General features: G+C 41.0%; 2 protein-coding genes across 14 annotated transcripts in view; one reads left to right on the plus strand and one right to left on the minus strand.

The window, feature by feature from the left end:
* magi1b (membrane associated guanylate kinase, WW and PDZ domain containing 1b) overlaps nt 1-16,365 on the plus strand; it is a 109,404-nt gene extending 93,039 nt beyond the window's left edge. For 5 of the 13 annotated variants that reach the window (XM_079483490.1, XM_079483488.1, XM_079483491.1 and 2 more), the window contains 9 exons: nt 1,983-2,074; nt 2,728-2,920; nt 3,598-3,900; nt 7,021-7,188; nt 10,080-10,173; nt 10,265-10,349; nt 10,694-10,837; nt 11,699-11,837; nt 14,542-16,365. In XM_079483490.1, coding sequence (XP_079339616.1) covers nt 1,983-2,074; nt 2,728-2,920; nt 3,598-3,900; nt 7,021-7,188; nt 10,080-10,173; nt 10,265-10,349; nt 10,694-10,837; nt 11,699-11,837; nt 14,542-15,695 — 2,372 coding nt within the window. In that variant the 3' untranslated portion in view covers nt 15,696-16,365. Of the gene's footprint in view, nt 1-1,982; nt 2,075-2,727; nt 2,921-3,597; nt 3,901-6,984; nt 7,189-10,079; nt 10,174-10,264; nt 10,350-10,693; nt 10,838-11,698; nt 13,050-14,541 lie in introns of those variants that run through there. The other 8 variants (XM_079483480.1, XM_079483486.1, XM_079483485.1 and 5 more) reach the window with 2 other exon arrangements.
* A 1,374-nt stretch (nt 16,366-17,739) lies between these two features.
* rhol (rhodopsin, like) lies at nt 17,740-19,936 on the minus strand. Its single transcript, XM_079483499.1, has one exon. It carries the CDS (start codon nt 19,878-19,880, stop codon nt 18,849-18,851), a length of 1,032 nt encoding a protein of 343 aa, XP_079339625.1. The 5' UTR covers nt 19,881-19,936; the 3' UTR covers nt 17,740-18,848.
* Between the last annotated feature and the right edge of the window lie 525 nt (nt 19,937-20,461).

Below are 20,461 nucleotides of genomic sequence, written 5' to 3' on the forward strand. Positions count from 1 at the left end.
GTATGTTGTGATCGGTGAGCCGTGTTTGGTAGAACACGACATTCCCACTTCCAAAGCTATTCATTAGCCTTTTCCCTCCCTTCTCTGCCTCGCTTTGCTCGGCGTGAGCTAGAAGCCACTGCGAACCGCCAAGCACTTTCGACCAATTACGCTCCACCCTGCCATCATTGCGTTCACATGCTCCAGCGCGCTCTAAAACACGTCTTTTGACAAATGTGTGTATAATTGGTAGAGGAGCAAGACAGTGGATCCAATACGGCTCTCATGTATGTCAGAGCGGAGGAGCTAATTAACTGCAATATCTCTCAGCCGTTGTTAAGAGACTGTGAAATGGAGCGTTCCAGTGTTTTGGTTGGAGAAAGTTTTACTTGGAGTGTCTGCGCATTTATTAGGGTTCGTTACTAAGTGTCTTAAAAGAGAGAATTGTGGGATTGTCCATAATAGTACATTATGGACATGCATACAGAATGCAAGGTTTTTATCTGAGATCGGCCAATATTTGTTTTTGCAAGTACAGTGCTTAAACTAATGATGTTTGATCGCTGCAGCCCGAGAACATTCAGTCCAGCACAAGCTCATTTTAGGTTCAACTAAGCACTGGCCGAGTAGCTTTGAGTGGCTTTAATGCAAATGAATACAAGTTGTAGGATGCTATAGGGCCATCCATGCCCTAATGCACAACTTGCAGACTCTGGCCCAATCGTTTTTGCTGCTTAATGGAGATTGAACGATGTGGGAAATTTGCCCGTGCTTGATCTCACTTCTGAGGAGCCATTTTGTATAGTTCCGGAGCCATGCGGCTTCCTGTGTCTGTTACAGTAAATTACAGGAGACTTTATCCTGGACGCATTGACTGGAGACGGTGATCCTTGTTTCAGCCACTAATTTAATCAGTTTTTAAAGCAATAGTTAACCCCAAAAAAGTATTCTGTCATTATTGGATGTCTTTGTGTTTATTAATAATTGAAACAATAAATGATTTTGTGTATTTCCTTTGTTCTGATAAACAGAAAAATATATTTGCAAGAATGCTTGTAACCAAACAGTTCTTTGCCTCCATTGACTACCATAGTAGAAGAAATTTCAAGTGTATTCAAAAGTGCCCCAGAACGGTTTGCTTTACTACATTATTCAAAATATCTTCTTTTGTGTTCAACAGAACAAAGAACTTCATATAGATTTGGAACAACTTGAGGGTGACTAAACCATGACAGAATTCAATTTTTGGCGTGAACTGTTCCTTTAAGTGCTCTCGGAAGAGGCGAGTCCTTTGCTCAACAGGTTTCCGACGACAAAATCATAAATAATAACTGAATTTTTATGTGTACTTTTTTCCGTTGTCGCCCACAGTAAAAACCTTTAAAAATAAAACTTTACATCAGATGACATTACTTGACAGGCATAAACATGTCTTGACAGTCCATCATGTGTTGCGCTGGAGAGCTACGGGGTCAATAATGTACAACCAGAGAGATTGCTGATGTCTGCAGGGCCTGAAATGTGAAAGAGAGGGGGGGAGCCCGCTGTTTCTCATCCCGACTGATTTGACATGGAAGCGCTGTGGTGAAGATAGCACTCAAATGGTGGTTGTGGGCTCAAGGGCACAGCTGCTTCAAAGACCTCTAGATTCCATCTTCCACATCGCTTGATCTGTAATTTAGATTTAGGCATATGTGTCTGTGCTTTATCCCATTCCCAGATGGTATATGTTAATCGAATTGGGCCATGTAAATTCATTTGACCACGGTGTCATTAGAGTATGTCGTCATTATGTTATTTAAAGGGGTGTACATCCTCGAGGTGTGAACCCATTAGAAATAAATCCAGATGTGTGAAAGGTGGGTGCAGGTCTTGAAGTGAAATAGTTCTGCCGTCTCTGATAGAGCAGATGTTGTGAGAGAGTTACTGTAGAATTCTAAAGCACATGCGTCATTCTGCAGGTGAATTGATCATGGCCTCGGGCTATTTTTCCTTCTTTTCAGTACCTGATTTCCAAGAGCAGGATATTTTCCTGTGGAGAAAAGATACCGGCTTTGGATTCAGGATCCTGGGAGGGAATGAAGCTGGCGAGCCAGTGAGTACAAAGCAATTCCAATTAGTACTCAGCTTTGTGTTGTGTCAGTATTGTACTAGTGTGTGATTTCAACATGCACCAAATATAGAGCATTCAAACTATTTCCAAATGTAATAGTCTAATATTGGCAGAGCTTTAGCTTCAGTCTTCACAGCTTGCACATCATATACCCGTTTCTATGTGAAATGTGGCAAGCACATTACCGACACTGATTTTCTGGACAGGCCTGTTCCCAGTGAAAGCATCTGCGCTGGGTGTTAGCGCGTGGGTTGACAAAAGCTTTGATCTGTGCTGTACAGCCTCAATCAGTCAGAAAATATCTCTTTGACCACCGGCTCATCCTTTTAATGAGGCCAAGTTACATCTTTGAACTGATTTTGAAGCATAAAATACAAAGTTGCCTATTTTTCTTCCCCTTGCTCGGCTGGTGGAGAATATGAATAACGTTCCAATCATTTTACTGGTTAGTGAAAAATCTCACAACCATTATACTCAAAATGAACAGAGGAATTTAAATGTTTCTGTGAAGCCGGACCACATGCCGACTGCCAAGTTTTTGAACCTCTGGTGTTTAGTGTAGCATAGTCCAAGAAAGTGTTGTTTGTGAGATATCTGAAAAAATCTGCTTTCTTAAAATCTCAAATTTTTCTTAGATTTATATTGGCCACATCGTGAAATACGGAGCTGCCGATGAAGATGGGCGTCTGCGATCGGGAGATGAGCTAATCTGTGTGGATGGGACAGCTGTCGTGGGAAAATCTCATCAGCTGGTCGTTCAACTCATGCAACAAGCCGCTAAACAGGGTCACGTCAACCTGACTGTGAGACGCAAGACTGGATATGGATGTACGTATTTTATGACCAAGACCAAACAATAGTCATTGTAACTGAGGCGTAGCAAACTTTGGCATAGTTACTTATGAAGGACCATGACAAGTTATGCAGGGTTTAGTGGTTATATTATTCATTCCTACCAGGCAGACTTTATTTAAAAGTTTGTGGCACTTTATAATGAGGAAACGCCTGCTGACTTAATGCCTTCCTAGTTCATCTGTGCACGGTTTGGGTCCCATATGTCACATCCCTGCATATTTTATACTGATCTTACCTATATTCAAGTTCCAGCATAACCATTGTAAGACCCAGTTACTTTATACCAGTTACAGTGGCGTCACACTTCATAGCCACGCCCACCATTAATTCCCATTGGTTTAAAACCCCACTCCACTTCTGATATGTGTTGTTGTGTTCAGTTTGGGCAGTTAATTTCCTCGAAAAGTGCGTTGTGCCTCGTTCATACCCAGTGCTTGAAGACGATGAACATCAACCAAGCCGCCCTCATGTCAATTTAAAAGGCTGAAATAACCCTCCTTCAGCAATTCAGAAGCGTGTCGGTGCATAGGTCATAAACATGATTGCTTTGTCTGTCAGGCTTGTTGACGAGGAGAACCTTAAGTGGTTCCTCCTTGACATTTAGATCGTAAATCTCTCTCCTGACCCTCCCCGACATTCCTCCTCCTCAGTGGCGAAGGTGGATGGCGAGATGCCCCCCTCCCCAGCCTCATCTCACCACAGCAGCACACAGGCCCCGTCTCTAACCGAGGAGAAACGCACACCACAGGGCAGCCAGAACTCCCTCAACACGGTCAGCTCTGGATCGGGCTCCACCAGCGGCATTGGCAGTGGAGGCGGAGGGGGCAGCAACAACACGGTGGTTCCTAACGCTATTCAGCCATATGATGTGGAGATCCAACGCGGGGAGAACGAGGGATTTGGATTCGTCATTGTTTCGTCAGTGTCAAGGCCAGAAGCGGGCACCACTTTCGGTAAGATTTTTTAAATGTAAACAAAAATGAATTCGCTGAAAATGTTTCAATTAATGTATGTCCCATTAAAGCTGCAATTCGTAACTCATGGCTCTCTATCGCCATCTCTGTTATAAACATAAAATTGCAGGTTACATCACATGTAGGTTGAAATGGCATCAAACTAAAACAAAACAAAATACAGATCTTCAGCTCACTATAAAATTGTGATTTTAAGCTTTTCATTGTGAATAGGTCTGGAGACAGATTTAGGAGAGATTTTTTAAATACTTGTTTTAGGTTGAGGTTTAAGTTTATTTCTTATAAATAGCACATTTCTACTGCCACAAGGACAGCCCAAAGTACTGTACAATTTATCCAATAACCATAAAACAAGAAAAAAAAAAAAAAAAATTACAGTTCCCCATACATACGGATCGAATGGCTAGCGGAAGGTTATTCCATACACGAGGCCCGGCTATTAAGAAGGCGCTCACCTTTCCACTAAAGTCTGGACAAAGGAACCTGGAGCAGTAATTTATCAGCAGATCGTAGGTTTCTTACTGGATTTTATACAGTAACCATATCTAACATATACACTGGTGAGAAGCCATTCAAGATTTTAGAAATCATTACTAGTACCTTTAAATCGATCTTATAAGTCACCGGTAGCCATTGTAGGTTTGCTAACATTGGGGTTATTCTATCACTCCTTCTCCTAGTCAATAATCTGCCCGGCTGCATTTTGAACAAGATGTAATCTATGTACCACTAACTGAGACAATCCTAAATACAAGGTGTTGCAATAGTCTCCAGATTACTACTGGACAGCATTGGTTTTATCTCGACTATTAACCAAATAAAGTAAAAGCTGGTTTTCACCACTGTCTTAACTTGTTTTACAAGGTTCAAGTCTTAGTCAAAAAATACACCCACGTTTTTTGCATAAGGATGGATGTTTCAAGATAGAGACCCCAAATGACTAGAAATGAGTGGAGAGGAACTTAGAGGACCAAACACAACCACTTCGGTTTGCTTAAGAAGTTGCTTACGAAGTTATTTACTTGCTTAAGGAGTTATTTTTGTTTATTTTTTTAACCACAAAAAAGTTACGGATTGCAGCTTTAATTAGAACTATACAGTGTTTTGTTTGACAATACAAAACAAGCTCTCCTATATTATAAAAAGTGTAATACTGAGAGATCCGAGTCCTTCTGGGAGCGTTTGGATTCTGAGTGGCTTTGATTGATGCTTTAAATGTTTGGTGGGTGTGGGTTCTTCTGCATATTCTCTTTATGCTTATCTTGCAATTTACATGAAGGGAAAGGCAATTCACAGTGTCTGGCTAAGCAGGGATTGATATTCATACCACTACTGTATATCTTCTCTCTGGGTGAGGCTCTGTTTCTGCTCTACTTCTCAAAGCCAAACAACATCTGTGTTATACAAGATGGCTGCTCTTGCCACGGCTGATATTTTAATCATTATTTTTCTAAAACTTGTAATTGATAGAGAAATCAAGTTGGTAAAGTGGGAAATGGAGAATGACACGCCATGGTTTCAGGCTTTGTGCATCAGAACGTTCCTGCTTTTTAAAGTCACAATAGCGCCGTTGGCAGCCTTCACGCATACGCAGTGATTACCGCGTGTAGGAGTTTTGTTCCAAGCATAGTGACTGAAGAGAGAACGACAGATCGTTGTTTGGGAGGAATAAAAGCGAGGGAGCTGTGCTTGGCTCTTGTTTACTACGGTGATGAAACGCTTGAACTACAATGCCAGTCACAGTGTTAATAGGGAACAAGAACCTAAGAGAATTGAAAGTCAAGGTTAGAGTTGCAGTCATAAGTATACATATATACGTAAACTTCTTAACAATGTGACAATAACAAGACTGGCAGGTTGACTTATTATTGAAAGGTTCCTCGTGTTCGCAGAGCATAACAGCTGGTGGTATGTCACAGAATAAAATACATTTTAAAATAGGTAAGATAGATTTTGGAAAATGAAAAGCCCTGGTTTATCATGTTAGTGCTGAAAACCAATCATAAAATGTCCCTACCACAGATCAACGATAACAAGGGTCTGACCCAGAGATTTTTTAACAACAAAAAAGGCAATAATACTTTTTATGGTATGAAACAATTGGTACATTTGTTATTTTTCACACCAGATTTGCTGACGTGCTTTTGTCAGGGTGGGTTTTGGAGGGGGAAGTGGTCCAGGTTTACAAAATGGTGGATGTTACACTGCAAAAAAATTGTTATTTAGGATTTTTATCTTGTTTTCCAGTGCAAATATTACATTTTACGATATTAACTCTTGTTTTTCTGGAATGTGTATATATATACAGAAAATGAAAACTGGAGAAACAGGTCAATATAACAGAAAAGATGCTCTGTATTTTTTCAGACCTCAAATTCTGCAAAGAAAACGTCATATTCACAGTTTTCATGTGTCTTTTCATGAAATTCAACAGACAGACACTGTACCCGTATGGCCATAATACATACATAAACCAGCATAAAAGGACAAGATTTTACAATATGAACTAAATATGACTTAACATCTTAACTCATTTTGCTTCTCAAGTAATTGTAGCTTGATTTAAGAAATTTCAGACTTTTGCACTGAAAAAAAGGAAAACGATTCAAACGGCTTACGAAAAGCACAACCCTGAACAATCGCAAGACAACCCCACCATTTTCCATAATTCATCAAACAGAAAGAAATACAAAACAATGGCATGCAAAGAGGGAATTCCAAGAGATTTTGGAAAGAATCATGAAAAACTCGGGTTCGGGGGTACATGCCGATCACCATATTCACAGGATTCCCTGTGTCAATTCTCGCTGATGCGCTCTGCATCCAGTAACATGCTTTTGTCTGTCACAAATGTTTTGAAGGGCTTGTCTGTGGGCATTCTATGAAAATATTTGCACTTCCGCTCGGTGGCTTGGTGTATTAACCCCTACAAATTCTCTTCTTCCCTTCTTTCTCTCTCTCTTTTTCCCTTTCTCTCCATCCCCACCAAAAAAACAAACAATCAAAAACAAAATCACCATTTTAATTACAACTCATTCATGCTCAATCAATGTTGGCCAAAAGTTGGAAACGCATGTGTGGCAATGCCCCATAAAATAGGTCGCATCATCGAAGGAAGTCCAGCCGACCGTTGCGGGAAACTGAAAGTTGGAGACCGGATCCTGGCTGTAAACGGATGCTCCATCACCAATAAATCCCACTCGGATATTGTCAACCTGATCAAAGAGGCTGGAAACACGGTGACCCTGCGGATCATTCCGGGAGATGGTGAGTGAGGTTTCTCTCTCTCTTTACCTTCGCTCAACCAGCAGAGCTGTATAATATGATATGAGATCATGTTGATGCACGTGGGCGTGTAATGGCACAATTTCTCAGTGTACTGCTCTCGCGAGCCTCACAGTAATAATGTAGACAGTGCGTTCAGCATTATTAGCACAAGAATAATAAACAGGAATCTGCAGGGGCTTGCATGCTCCACACACTCACACCTTATCACTTTGTTTAAAATCTTTTATTTATGACCATCTAAAACCTACATACAGAGCCTTTAGTTTGTGCTGTTGTAATAATAACGACAGTGTGACAAAAGGAATTAGTCTGAGAGATGCCACATTAACCAGGTATAACATGTTAAAAAGACACGAGCTGCGTCCAAATTTGCATACTGAATTTGAATAAGTATCTATCAACCTTTAAAACAGCAAGTTCTATATAGTTTGAGTGAAAGTAGTGTGAATATATATTTTATGTTTTATTGTCATGTGATTAACAACAACCTGTATATAGCCGTTGGTAAAACATAATTTAGTCACGAGAAATTCATATATCAGCACTTATGATTAAAAACGGACATCTGCCTTAAAGCTTTCCGCTATGTTTATTTGATTTACTTAATTTGATTGTTGCTCAGCTCCTGTAGCATCATGGGATAGTGTCCAATGCACACTCACAAATCTCGGCGGAAGCATTAGACCATCAGGGTATTTTTCGCCTACTGTTTTTTGCATACTGTGGTTTCAGACATAGTATTTTAGATTTTCGCCTTTTATATAGCATGGAAGTAGGCGATTTCAGAGGCAGGGACAGACGTGGGAAAGTTTTCTCTTTTATGTTCTATTTTTACTCCCTGCTCTTTCGAAATTCAACTGTGGTTTAAATATAGTAACCGTAGCGATGGTGCACATCTTATTTGTAGTAAAACCCAGAGTCGTTGAATATGAGAGTTACGACACTCGATTACACCGCGCGTGGTCACGTGGTTCATTGAGCAGTGAATAATTCCAAACAAATCCATACTGTCAACCTATTTAAATGGATTGAAATGTAAAAAAATGCAGTAACAGTACAGAAAATGCGTTTGGGAGACGCAGTGCATGCAGTGTTTGGAACTATCGGACGCTCCATGATGCAAGTTGCTTCTGCATTCCATTCTTCCCATGGAGGTCTATGTGAGTGTCGCTCTGGGAAAATCGTTGTAAGGGCAAATTTACTATGGTCTTACTATACTAACTTAAAATCAGAATGATATTTGTAGTTCAACTGTAGTAATGCAAATGGTAAATTAAAGTAACATGGTTACTTCAATGTGGCTTTAATAAACCATGCTTCATTTTTGCTATAAGTGTTCTGACCCCTAATCCCAACCTATATGACTGGTTGTTTACTCAGAATGTTCCTTTTCATAGCAAAACAGCAATGTAGTGGGATTTTGTTGTACCTGTCCCTGCTATCACATTTATTTCAGCAAGCAAACGTCTTGCTTCCTGTCACTTCCTATCGTGCTTCTGTAGATTCAACAGCGTCGCTGTGCTGCCAATGGATAGGAAACACTGGCATGCTATATGCTTGCATGGATCTGTCAGTGTGTCAGTTTTCTGTTTCTTGTGGAGAGTAGGCAGAATCCGGTAATGAGAGAGCTGTTTCCACTGAGAGTGCAGCTCAACTCAAATGCATGACGCCAAATGCACAAAGTCTGTGTGTGAGTTCTGTTTGATGCTTAATCAGAGAGAGCTTTGGCACACTGTAGGACTTTCCTAAATTTGACAGAATGTGGGTTCGTACCTCTGGTTGGGTTTACGTAATGGGTAGATGTTTAGTTGCAGTTTAACAGCAGCTATTGCTCGTCTTTCTGTGCATTTCTCATGAATGTCTCCTGAGAAAAAGACATGAAAACAAGATCAAATCAAGGATAGGAAAGAGAGAGAGAGAGAGAGAGAGAGAGAGAGAGAGCGTGAGGTTTAATCTCAGAGTGATGGGGAAAAGCTATTTTAGGATGGTGGGATTCATGGCTGTGCACTCATCAAAGTCCCCTCTCTCTCCCCCACAGTGACGACCTGGAGGGGTGGAGCTATCAAGAAATAGCTGCCCCGCATTTTGACTTACAAGATAGATGAATGTCATCAAGGCAAATTATTCAATATCAGTTAAAGAAACTGTTCACTTACAAAATGAAAACGCAGTTTGTGTCACACGGTAACAGTTTACAATACGCTTGTATTAGTTAACATGAGTAAATTAACAAACCATGAGCAATGTTTGTTAATGTAGTTAATGTCAATACAATTTCTCATGTTAGTTCATGGTTCATTAACTAATGTTAACAACTTCTCTTTGTGCTTGGCTACGAGACTCTTGAGAGTGGATGAAAAGATCATGAATGAAAAAGAATCTTACATAAGCTATCATGTGGCTTCTAAAGACTGAACATAGATACTAGAGATAATTAATATTGTGCAGAAGTTGTTTGGACGACATTTATGATCATTAATGGTACACAAGCTCCTTGTCGCTGTATGCTTTTGTTGTATGGCGTTCATCGGTACGTCTCATTTGATACATTATGGGAAAATAGTCATTGGTTTAAAGTATTAGCTTGTGATTTGTGAGTAAAGATACAGATGGCGATTTAGGTCACTGGGCTATATTATAATATACCGTATGAGACAAAAGCTACCGTTTCAATCAGCTTGATAAATGTGTGGTTGTTCCTCCTGCCCAGCCGCAGTGGGCCTGCACAGAATGCTAGTGCTAATGTTTTGTTGAATGGCATTCGGCCCTCTGATACTTTGTCCACTGGGCACACTTTACTATGTACAACAGAAAGCGTTGCTGATGCATCATGGGTAATGGTTCCTTAACATATTTGTTGTCCCGCACAGAGTCCTCCAATGCATCACTGCTGACCAACGCCGAGAAGATTGCCACCATAACCACCACGCACACGCCTCAACAGCAATCTGCACCTGAGCCAAGGTACACACCTCACACCTGTGCACGTAAAATCAGGCCTTTGTTTTTCAAAAAAGCTGTATTAAATAATAAATGTATCAATATTTTCCACCAGAAACAACACCAAACCAAAACAGGAGTCTTTTGAGTTTAAAGCCCCACAAGCTCCGCCTACAGCCCCAACGCAAACTTCAAATCAGGTACATCCTTAAACACAGATGTATGTCAAAAATAAAGGTAGATAAAAAACTGATGGAGCCAGCAAGAACTGAATTTATTCACTACACGTTCCCGCATGCATGTCATGCTCCGACACTGAGGTTGTGGGCTTCGAGCCATGCTGATACCTTGTAATGGTCCTTCCCGACCCTTTCCCGCTCGCTTAGAAATACATCCAGAGTCAGATCAATTATTCATGCTGTTCCCCAGATGATGCTGCTATTGAATTCATGTGACTTTCCTGCCGGTGGCTTCCTTCTTTAGTTCTTCTTTGGCATCTATAGATTCATCACTGACCTAGGTGTGTGTTTTGTGTGCGTTTTAGGATGCTGAGTTCTACTCTGTTGATCTGGAGAGGGACAATAAAGGCTTTGGTTTCAGCCTCAGAGGGGGTCGAGAGTACAACATGGACCTTTATGTTTTGAGACTAGCAGAGGACGGAGCAGCTGTGAGAAATGGGAAGATGAGGGTATGTGCATTTGAATATGAATCAACTGCAATATTGTAAATAATCCAGATGTAGATAGTATAAACTAGTATCTAAATTTAAGTATCTAAATGATAAATTCAGATCTGGGCCAAAGATGTAATTTCCCTAAATATATCACAAAAGCGGGGGTGACAGCCAGGCTAGGATGTCACAGACAGTATATGTTTATGTAAAAATATTCCAATATTAACAATTAAATGTGATTATCATATGTAAATGTAAATTATCATATGTGTTGTATTAACACAACAATAATGACATATAGCGTTGCCAAAATGAGAAACCACAAAATAAAAAAATTACTGTTGAGTTGACTGCGTATATATATATATATATATATATATATATATATTCAATACATATACAGCAACTCAAAAACTCAAAAACATTTTGTGCAAGAGAAAGAGAAATTTCATTCATTTCGCATTGGTCAACCTAAAACTTCTCATTCTATTGGAAAAGAAATTAGACTTTAGATGAAAGTAGATAAGATGTGGAGAGATTAGCTGTCTGTTAGCATCATTGCTAGAAAATGAATCCTGGTGATGTTGTGTTGAGCTCAGCGAGTTGGAGGAAAGTATTGCAGCAGACCAACTCTGTGAAGCGTAGAAAGCTGTCAGCCAAAGACCCATTTTTGTGGAAATCGTATTCCCCTGGAGACCAGCGCTGACAGATAACCAGAGGCAGAGAAGAAAAATAGAACAAAGGAAATTTTACCTTCAACTTATCTTCTCTGTGTACGACTTTGGGTGTCGTCACCGTTGTGATCTGAACTGTATTTGTTTCTGCCAGAGTTTGCTTTTTATTGACTCATTCTGTCCTGGTTCTCTTACATGTCAGGTTGGAGATGAGATCTTGGAGATCAATGGCGAGAGCACCAAGGGCATGAAGCACGCCCGTGCCATTGAACTGATAAAAAACGGTGGCCGAAAAGTCCACCTGGTTCTAAGGAGGGGTGACGGCTCCGTGCCAGAATATGGTGGGTCAATCTACGAGAACATCCCATTCTCCCCTGTCTTCACCCCTTGAGGAGTCCCCCCAACGGGGGTCGGCAACACCACCTCTTCTTTTCTGCGCACTGGCCCTCTCCTATGTCCTTCTACTGGGTGACAGGCCTTCCACTCGCTGCTGTCGCCCCCCTCTCTGCCTCTGTGCACCGGGCTAGCCTAGGGGACTGTGGGATATGTGGCTTTTGGGTGGTGGTGGTGGTGGTGGTTGTGGCACAAGCTTTACATAATACTTCACGAGAACAAAGAGAGGAAGCAGAAATACTAACGTTTTTAAAACTGGATATACGTTTATTGCTTTTCTGAAAAAAATATGAGAAACTCTGTCATGTCGAGACGGCATGACCGTGTCAGTGAGTTGTAACATATTTATGATATTTATTTGAAGGTGAATGTAAGCTACTGAGATAAGTCTTCAAGGAGACTACAAACGCATTCTGGTATCATTAAGCATTTCAGTGAAAGCTCACAATACTCCACATATTCACACATCGGTTTTGCACGTTGTACTGTACATGTCAACTGCTTGGCGAACTCAACATTAAGCAGATGGTTGTTGAGCTCCACCATTGCTGATTTTTGCAACTAAAAAGACGTTTTCCCCTTGTAATTTACAGACAGAAAAGATACTCACTTATTGAGCATAATGTCAGTGCCGCATGATGTCAGTGAATATCTAAATGTTTTGTTTTTTCTTTTCCTTTTCCATAATATTTATGGAAAAATCATTGTACTGATTTGCCACGGTTATTTTTTATACTTTCTCTCGGTCTTTTTGCCATTTAAAGATGTTCATTCATGTATTCTGTCGAGTTCAGAATGTGATATATTGTCCTTTCCTGCACCAACATGATATCTCTGTGAGGTTGTATATTTTTATACCATTTTGTACTTGTTTTTCTCATTTGCTTTTCCATGTCTCATCACTTTTGTTTTCTTCCTGTTTCAATGTAAACCTATTCAGATGATGTGTGCGTGTTTGTGCACATAATCTTGTTAAGGCATCCACATCTTGCATCTTTGGGTTGATTTGCTGCTGAGCGCGTGCGTGTCTCTGTGTGTGTGTGTGTGTGTGTGTGTGTGTGTGGTTCTGATTCTCTGTTGATTTTTCACTCAAGGGTGGGGTGTTTGATGGACAATCTCTATCTTTGACTAATTGATAAAATAAACACAGTTTCCATTGCAAAAAAGATCATATCTCTCTCATGACTGTTGTTTCAGGGATCTAAATACTCTGCTTCTCTTTCTCTTATCTTTTTCTGTTGTTATGGGCTCTTCCTTCCACCCCTAGCGATGGTTGCTCCCCAAGTCGCTGCTTGTATGAGATCTGAAAAGACAGGAGAACCTGCTTTCTACCAAAATCAGACCACGGTTTGTAGATCCGGTGTTCCGTCTCATCACATCTCTGGCAGTTCTGTGCTGTGGCTTCCACTCAACTGTTTTGTCCCTCGCAAGTTCATTTACACACAGAATGCATTGCCAGTGCTGTGGCCATACCTGACATTGTGACCTGAATGAGTGGGTTAATTTTTGCATCTAAGGTTTGACAACATTCCCACTGACCAAGCGAAAGCCTTAATCCATGAATGCAATTGTTTATTTAGTCACATTTGATTGTCTGCGTTTGCCACCCACCAAAGCATAAACAGTCACAGGTAATAGTAACTTTTCTTAAAAACTATTTCCAAGGCATGTAAGGGCTTTTTAAACAAAATTCCATTTATTTAACCGTTAAACTGTCTACTGTCAGGCCAAACGGTTCTCAGAACTGCTAGGAACGATTACAAACAGTTCACGGCACGAGATTCTCTGCACAGTTGTCAAATGCTGCGTTCCAGACACCTCAAGTTTATAATATTTCCCAACTCAAACACAGTAATAAAGTGTGAATGTAGGAACAGTAAATGTATAGAATTTTAAAACATTTATTTTAATGACCGATTTAGTAACATTAAAAGCATTTAATAACATTAAAACAGCGCGGGTGGGAATAATCCTAAATCCGAGTTGTCTGGAACTCAGCATGCTGGTCGAATGCATGTAGTGACGTCGCCACTCATGATTTGGTCAGTTCTCTATAGCCGGCCAACTATAGCGTGCTTTTCGAGTGACGTAAACACATATCAGGTACAATGGGGTGAAACAGCTTACTGCCCTTCATTACGCGGTTGTTATTTACATCTTCACAATTTTATTTATAAAATCCTTAAAAAAGAGCTGTGAGCAGTTTGCCTGCAAGTTTGAACAATATACACCTCAGGATTGGTACATCTGTATCAGGGTAATGGTACACAGGTATCTTTCACAATGTCGTCCATTTAGACATGGTACATTTGTTCATTAATTTTAACAGCATCCAAAGCATGTGTTGTCATGTTACCAACTTAGTATCATTATCATCTGCATCAGCACTAATGCTGTTTCTAATTGTTGCTTGAATAATTGGCACATCATCCCTTCGGTACTTAACACATTCAGATACTGTTCCAAGGACACTGGGTTGATCATGATGTAGTCGTAATAATAGCTGAAGCCAGCAATAGCTTATAACTCCTCAGGAAAGTAAAAACTGTCATAAAAGCATCTCACAAACTATCCCATTGCTCTCACGTAAGTAACATGGCTCTTGATCACACAATGTCATAGTTGAGTTTAATAATTACTCGTATCTTACAGACAGCATCAACGACGGCAACGGCCTCAGCGCCAGTGCACAAACTGTTTCGGAAGTGAGAGCAGCTCCTCCCGAAAGACGGCCCCACCCACCATCGGAGTCCAGCTATCCACCAGACCTTCACAAACCATCACGATACGACGACAAGAGGTCGCGGGAATCGGGCCAGCGGGAGCAGCACGGCCACCGGTCGAACCACCGCCACACCAACCACAGACACCGATCGCCAGAGAAGAGGAGCGGGAACAGGGGGCACGGAAGGGACGGCAAATCTTCGAAGCCTCAGAAGAAGACAAAGAGGTCTAGTACGGATAACTCGCACCATCATCACCATCGAAGCCATCAACACCACAACAAACATCGCACACCGGAGAGGCGCAGAGCTCGGAGCGCTGATAACACCTTGGACAGACACGGGCGCTCGCCTGAAAGACGCCATCATCGTCACTCTTCCCCCCGCAGGCACAGCTCACCTCACCGTTCCCTCGATCGATCCGGTCACCGGCGCAGCTCGCCTCAGCGGCGTAGATCACCCTATCGTTCCCCTTACCGTTCCAGGAACCAGTCTCCCCCAAGGCGGCCTACAGCTTATTTGGATAAACCGTACACCGGTGAGTCAGACAGAGGGCTGGATGTGGTCTTAAAGGAACCTCCAACTCCTCCGTCTCGCTCTGAGAGCATTTCGACTCTCAGGGATCTGCCGGACATGGACCGGCTGAATCTGGAAGACACCCTACCGAGGGAGCCGCGGAATAACTTCCTAAAAATATCCCCTATGGAGCAAGCCTACCGTGAATCTACCCTTCTCCGTGGGCCATCCCGTGACGTTACCCTCCCGCGTGTTAGAACGCCCGAATCAGCCTTCACGAACTACAATTCATTACTGAGGGGCCGCTCCCCTGTGAGAGGTGAGGGCAGACAGGGTGGATACCCCAGAGCCGAGTCTCCGGTTGCCAGCTCATACAGAACAAGGAGTCTGGGTCGAGACCAGTCTCCTGTAAGTGGATTCCGGGATGAGGATGAAGAAGAGGAAGCCAGATCCCAGCTGAGCGAGTACTACAGCACACTCCGATCTAATTACAGTAGAGCCAACAACAACCCACCTGAGCCAAGGAGGAAACCTTACAAAGACAGCCCCAAAGACCTCAGCATCTGACGGCTCAGCAAAGACGGACACCACACACAGACCCCACCGTCCACACTAGCCTTCATCCAAGGACTGCGCAGGATACTGGATACTAAATTATTTGTTCGAAATCTGATGTTTGTTCTCATGGTTGAACATCTTTAACTCTCAACAGCAGATGAATGATTGCTTTTTCTTCCCATGAAGTGTCATTTTCGGTTGTTTTATGACCCTTTTTATAAATCTGCTAGCAGTTCTACAGAGTTCGACTACTATGTATAAAGAAAACGATTATGTGCCTAACAGTACCATTCGTGGTGTTCCTTTCTTTTTGTTTTGTTTTACAAAGGACAGCCTTTTGGATTACTGTTCGTTTCGGAAACTTTCAGTTCCAGAGAGCCCCTCTCATGCATCGAGCAGCTCAGTACATGTGGTGCTCAGACATCTACTGTGCATGTCTACACTTTCAAAATCCTCTCTCTGTCTCACACACTCTCTCTCTCTCTCTCTCTCTCTCTCTCTCTCTCTTTGTTTCTTTCTCTTTCCCAGTGCCACTGTTTTTTAGACATTTGACCAGAGTATAGCACAAGCCTGCATTTGTTTGTATATTTTTGACAGTTTGCAGTATGTGTACATTCAGAGGTGAATCATTTTAAAAGAATGAAGGGATATTGAATTTAAAACTATGATGATAATGTTCAAAAAATAAAAACGATATATATACACATTTTTCATGGTCTTTCCTTATATTTCTCATCCTCTGTGCGAGGGTCCAAAATAAACACTTGCCAAGTGTCAACTTAGTCAAAATACTTTGCTATCCAAAACGAAAGTTCAACAGAAAGTTACTAGACTTATTTTGTGTCAGATAATGAGTAGATCGTCTTACGTGAATGACATACTTTACACAAAAATACAATACGCTAAATACAATATTCTATTTGGATTATACAGTATATGTTATATAAAAACATGATAATACCGGTGATTGTAAATTTTCTGAAATGCTGGTGTGGTAAAGGTAATTTTGGACCCTGTGTAGAGGGAACAACACGGGGGAAGTGGGCAGTTGGAGTGAAAGATAACCGAGTGTAAAATATTCAGGATGGATGCGCGTGTGGGAGGCAGAGACAGCGTTCAACTGCAGTAGATTCTTTACTGACACTTTGCCAACATGTCTGGAAAATAAAGAGAAGAAGAGAACAAAGGCTTCTTTATCTTCTTGGCAGTTTAAAAGGTGAAGGAAAAGAAATTCAACTTTTCACAGAGTCGACTTCTTTTAAAAATCCAGTGAGAACAGCTTCTCTTGGGTTATCAGATGAATAAGAGAGCGCTTTTCTATCAGTGAATGAGTTGAATGCATAAAGAGAAGTGCGTTTGGTGTACTTTGTATCACTGGAAGGTTATGGACTGCTTAGGGTTTGATGACATTCTCACCCGAATGCGGACTACATTTACATTTATGCATTTGTCAGACACTTTTATACATAGCAACTTAGATTGCATTGTACTATACATTTGCTTCTGACCATGTGCGATCCCCTGGGTTTGAACCCATGACCTTGACATTGCTAGCGTCATGCTCTAACCACTGAGACACAGGGATACACATTGCAGTGTAAGCTGAGGTATATAGTGTGAATGGCTGTTATTTTGACCTCATTTTAGTCCCTTTGCTGTTTCCAGGAATAGAAGGCCTACATATTTGAGAATGAAAAGAAATGAAAGTGACGTAATATACAGACACACACAGCTGTGCAAAGTATGCTGAGTATGCCCAGCATTCTGTATGTCTGTCTGTCTGTCTCTCTCTCTCTCTGTCTCTCTCTCTCTCTCTCTCTCTCTCTCTCTCTCTCTCTCTCTCTCTTATCTATCTTCAGTGAATGCAGGTGTGTGAATTTGTATTCTGTTGTAGATTGGTGAGGACGGGATGGCATAGGTTTCTGGGTTGCTATAGTTACCTCAAGGTCATTTTCACAGCGTTGCATTGCCGTTCATTTTTAGAGAGCATGACGCCAAAACCACAAAGAAAGTATTGATGATAATAAAGGAATCAAAAAAGCACATTGATTAGGCCTACTTCACTTTTCATTTTATTTACATACATGTGTGAGACAAAAATGAACTACATTAACTTTGGCAGTCACAGTCATTGTACTTGTTTTGAGCATTTTAAGAAAAGATATTGCATGGTTTAATAATAAAGATTTACTGTAAATAAATAAATATGTATTCTAAAACCTATAGTCTTTTTTTACATTTAGTAAAAAAAGTTTATCTTTGATTCATTCACAAAAGTATTTAGCACACGTTCTTCTTTTGCACTGATTTGTGTTGACATTGAAAATGAATTAATGTTGTGTTTAAAGCAGTGCAGTCCTAATGTTTGCTTTTACCAGATTCATATGCAGAATAGCTTTTACTTGATCACATTGCAAAAAAAATTTTCCTGTCTATGTAGTTGCTAATGGCATTTATTTGTCATCAATATTCTTTTCTTGTTATGCGATATTAGTCAATATCTGCATACAGATGTTTTGGTAACAGTTTACATTAATGTTGTATTTGTTTACATAAGTAAATGCATTAACTAACCATGAGAAACATAGTTTTCCAGCATTAATCTGTGATGATGTTGGTTAATGTCAATACAATTTCTCATTCTAGTTCATGGTGCATAACTTGGGTTACAACGTTTAATTTTTACACCGTGTTAGTAAACGATCACAGTATGAAAAAGTCTGTAGAAATACAGGATATAAGGATTATATAATAAATAGTTTTCCCCGTTTTTCTTGTAAATTTCAAAAATACATAAAAAAAGATCTGTGAATTACAGTAAAAAATACAGTAAAAATCTGTTTTTTTACATTTTATGTGGAAAAACTGTAAAAAAAGAACAGAAATATTTGGTATAATTATGTTTTTCCAGTACTGAGTTTAACATGAACTAAGATTAACAAATGCTGTAGAAGTATTGCTCATTGTTTATTCATGTTAGCCGACGCAATAACTAATAAATGTTACCAATATTTCTATTACCCACCCACAGTCATACATAATGTTCCATGCATTTCCACAGGTGAAGTGGTTGTTATAGACTGTAGGCAGCAGAATTGTGACTTTCGTAAGTGGCCTGGGGCATGACCGTCAGGCAGTAGATGCCGAGCTGGAGGAGGCAGTTTAGCTTTCCGTCTTTGAGGTAGAAGTTGAACTTCCTTCCTCTACCTGGAAAGGATCCTTACCACCGCACACAATTAACATCATAGAGTGACGGAATTGTTTGTTCATACAGATGTAAATAAGCGGATTGTAGAGCGCAGAGCTTTTGGCAAAGAGTGCTGGGACGGCCATGTAGATTGGGCTGAATGCACTGCCCTGATGGGTGAAGATGTACCAAGCAACGCTAGCATAGGGCAGCCAACAGATAAGAAATGATATAACCATAATCATGACCATCCGGGTAACCTCTCGCTCTGCCCTCTGGGTGGTCTCAGATTCTTGCTGCTGTGCGGCCGCCACCTTGGCCACGCAGAGCAAGCGGCTGTAGCAGAACGTAATAATATTGAGAGGAATTGAAAAGTGCACAATGAACATGTAAAAAACAAAAGACTCGTTTTCAATTTCAGGTTTTAGCGTATAATAGTCCACCCCGCACGAACATTGCAAACCCTCAGGGATGTAGCGGGACCATCCGAGCAAAGGGGGTATGGCGCACGAACAGGCCATTAGCCAAGTGAAAGCAACGCCGAAGGTAGCGTGTAGCTGTCCGAAACGAAATTTGCTGAAGGGCTTGCAGACCACCACCCATCTCTCAAAAGCCAAGACCACAAGCGACCAAAGTATAATCTCACCGCCGAGTGAAGCAAAGAGAGCCTCCAGGTTGCATCCCGCACGGCCCAGAACAAAGTATCCGTGCAAGGATGTGTAGAACGTAGTGGTGAATCCCCCAAACACCATGAAGAGGTCAGCAACAGCCAGGTTTAGGAGGATGTAATTCAGAGGCGTCCGAAGCTTTGTGTTTTTGATGGTCACGTACAGCGTGAGGACATTCAGAGGAGTGCAGGTCATGATGAGGAACAACATATAAGCAGCAATGCTGTAGAAGGCCCATGGTGTTGCTAAATAGAACTGTGGGTACTCGTATGGGCTGCGTACTACACCTGTCACATTAGACATGGGGACGTAAAAGTCCGGGCCTTCGGTCCCGTTCATGACGGCTAAATTGGTTCCCTCAACCCTCACTGTTGTGCTCCTGGATGTCTAAATCTGAAAACGGAGTGCACAGCGCTTGGATTCCTTTAAAGGACAGATTATAGATTAGCATGTTTGGTTGGTCAGCAGAATATGATTCAGTCAGTGCTTATAATAATCTCTACCTGCGCATGTGGATTAAGTCTGTCTGCTGTAATTAGGTCAACAAAGATTGTTATTAGTTTTGTAACTGAAATTGTATTATTTTTCTCCTGAATGTAGGTCTGTTCATGCTAAGAAACTATTTACATCAAACAATTTCAGGATCAACACAGGTGCATATAAACTACAAATCTGGATTAATCACCATGTCAACAAAATACGTAGTTTGTATAGATGTCTACATGTAGGCCTATTTCTTCTTAAGGAAGATGGGGAAGAGAACAGACGTCAGCAGGCAACACAACGCCCTGTGCATTTCATCATGGTCAAAGACTTCTCATGCGCCATCTCTTGGCGAATACTATGCAGTACAGCTTTTAAAATTGGTTTCATTTGATTGAAACAGTTCACCTTTGACACAATGTGGACACGCCCTCTAC

Source organism: Barbatula barbatula, assembly GCF_947034865.1.
Source record: "Barbatula barbatula genome assembly, chromosome: 20".
Lineage (NCBI taxonomy): Eukaryota > Metazoa > Chordata > Actinopteri > Cypriniformes > Nemacheilidae > Barbatula > Barbatula barbatula.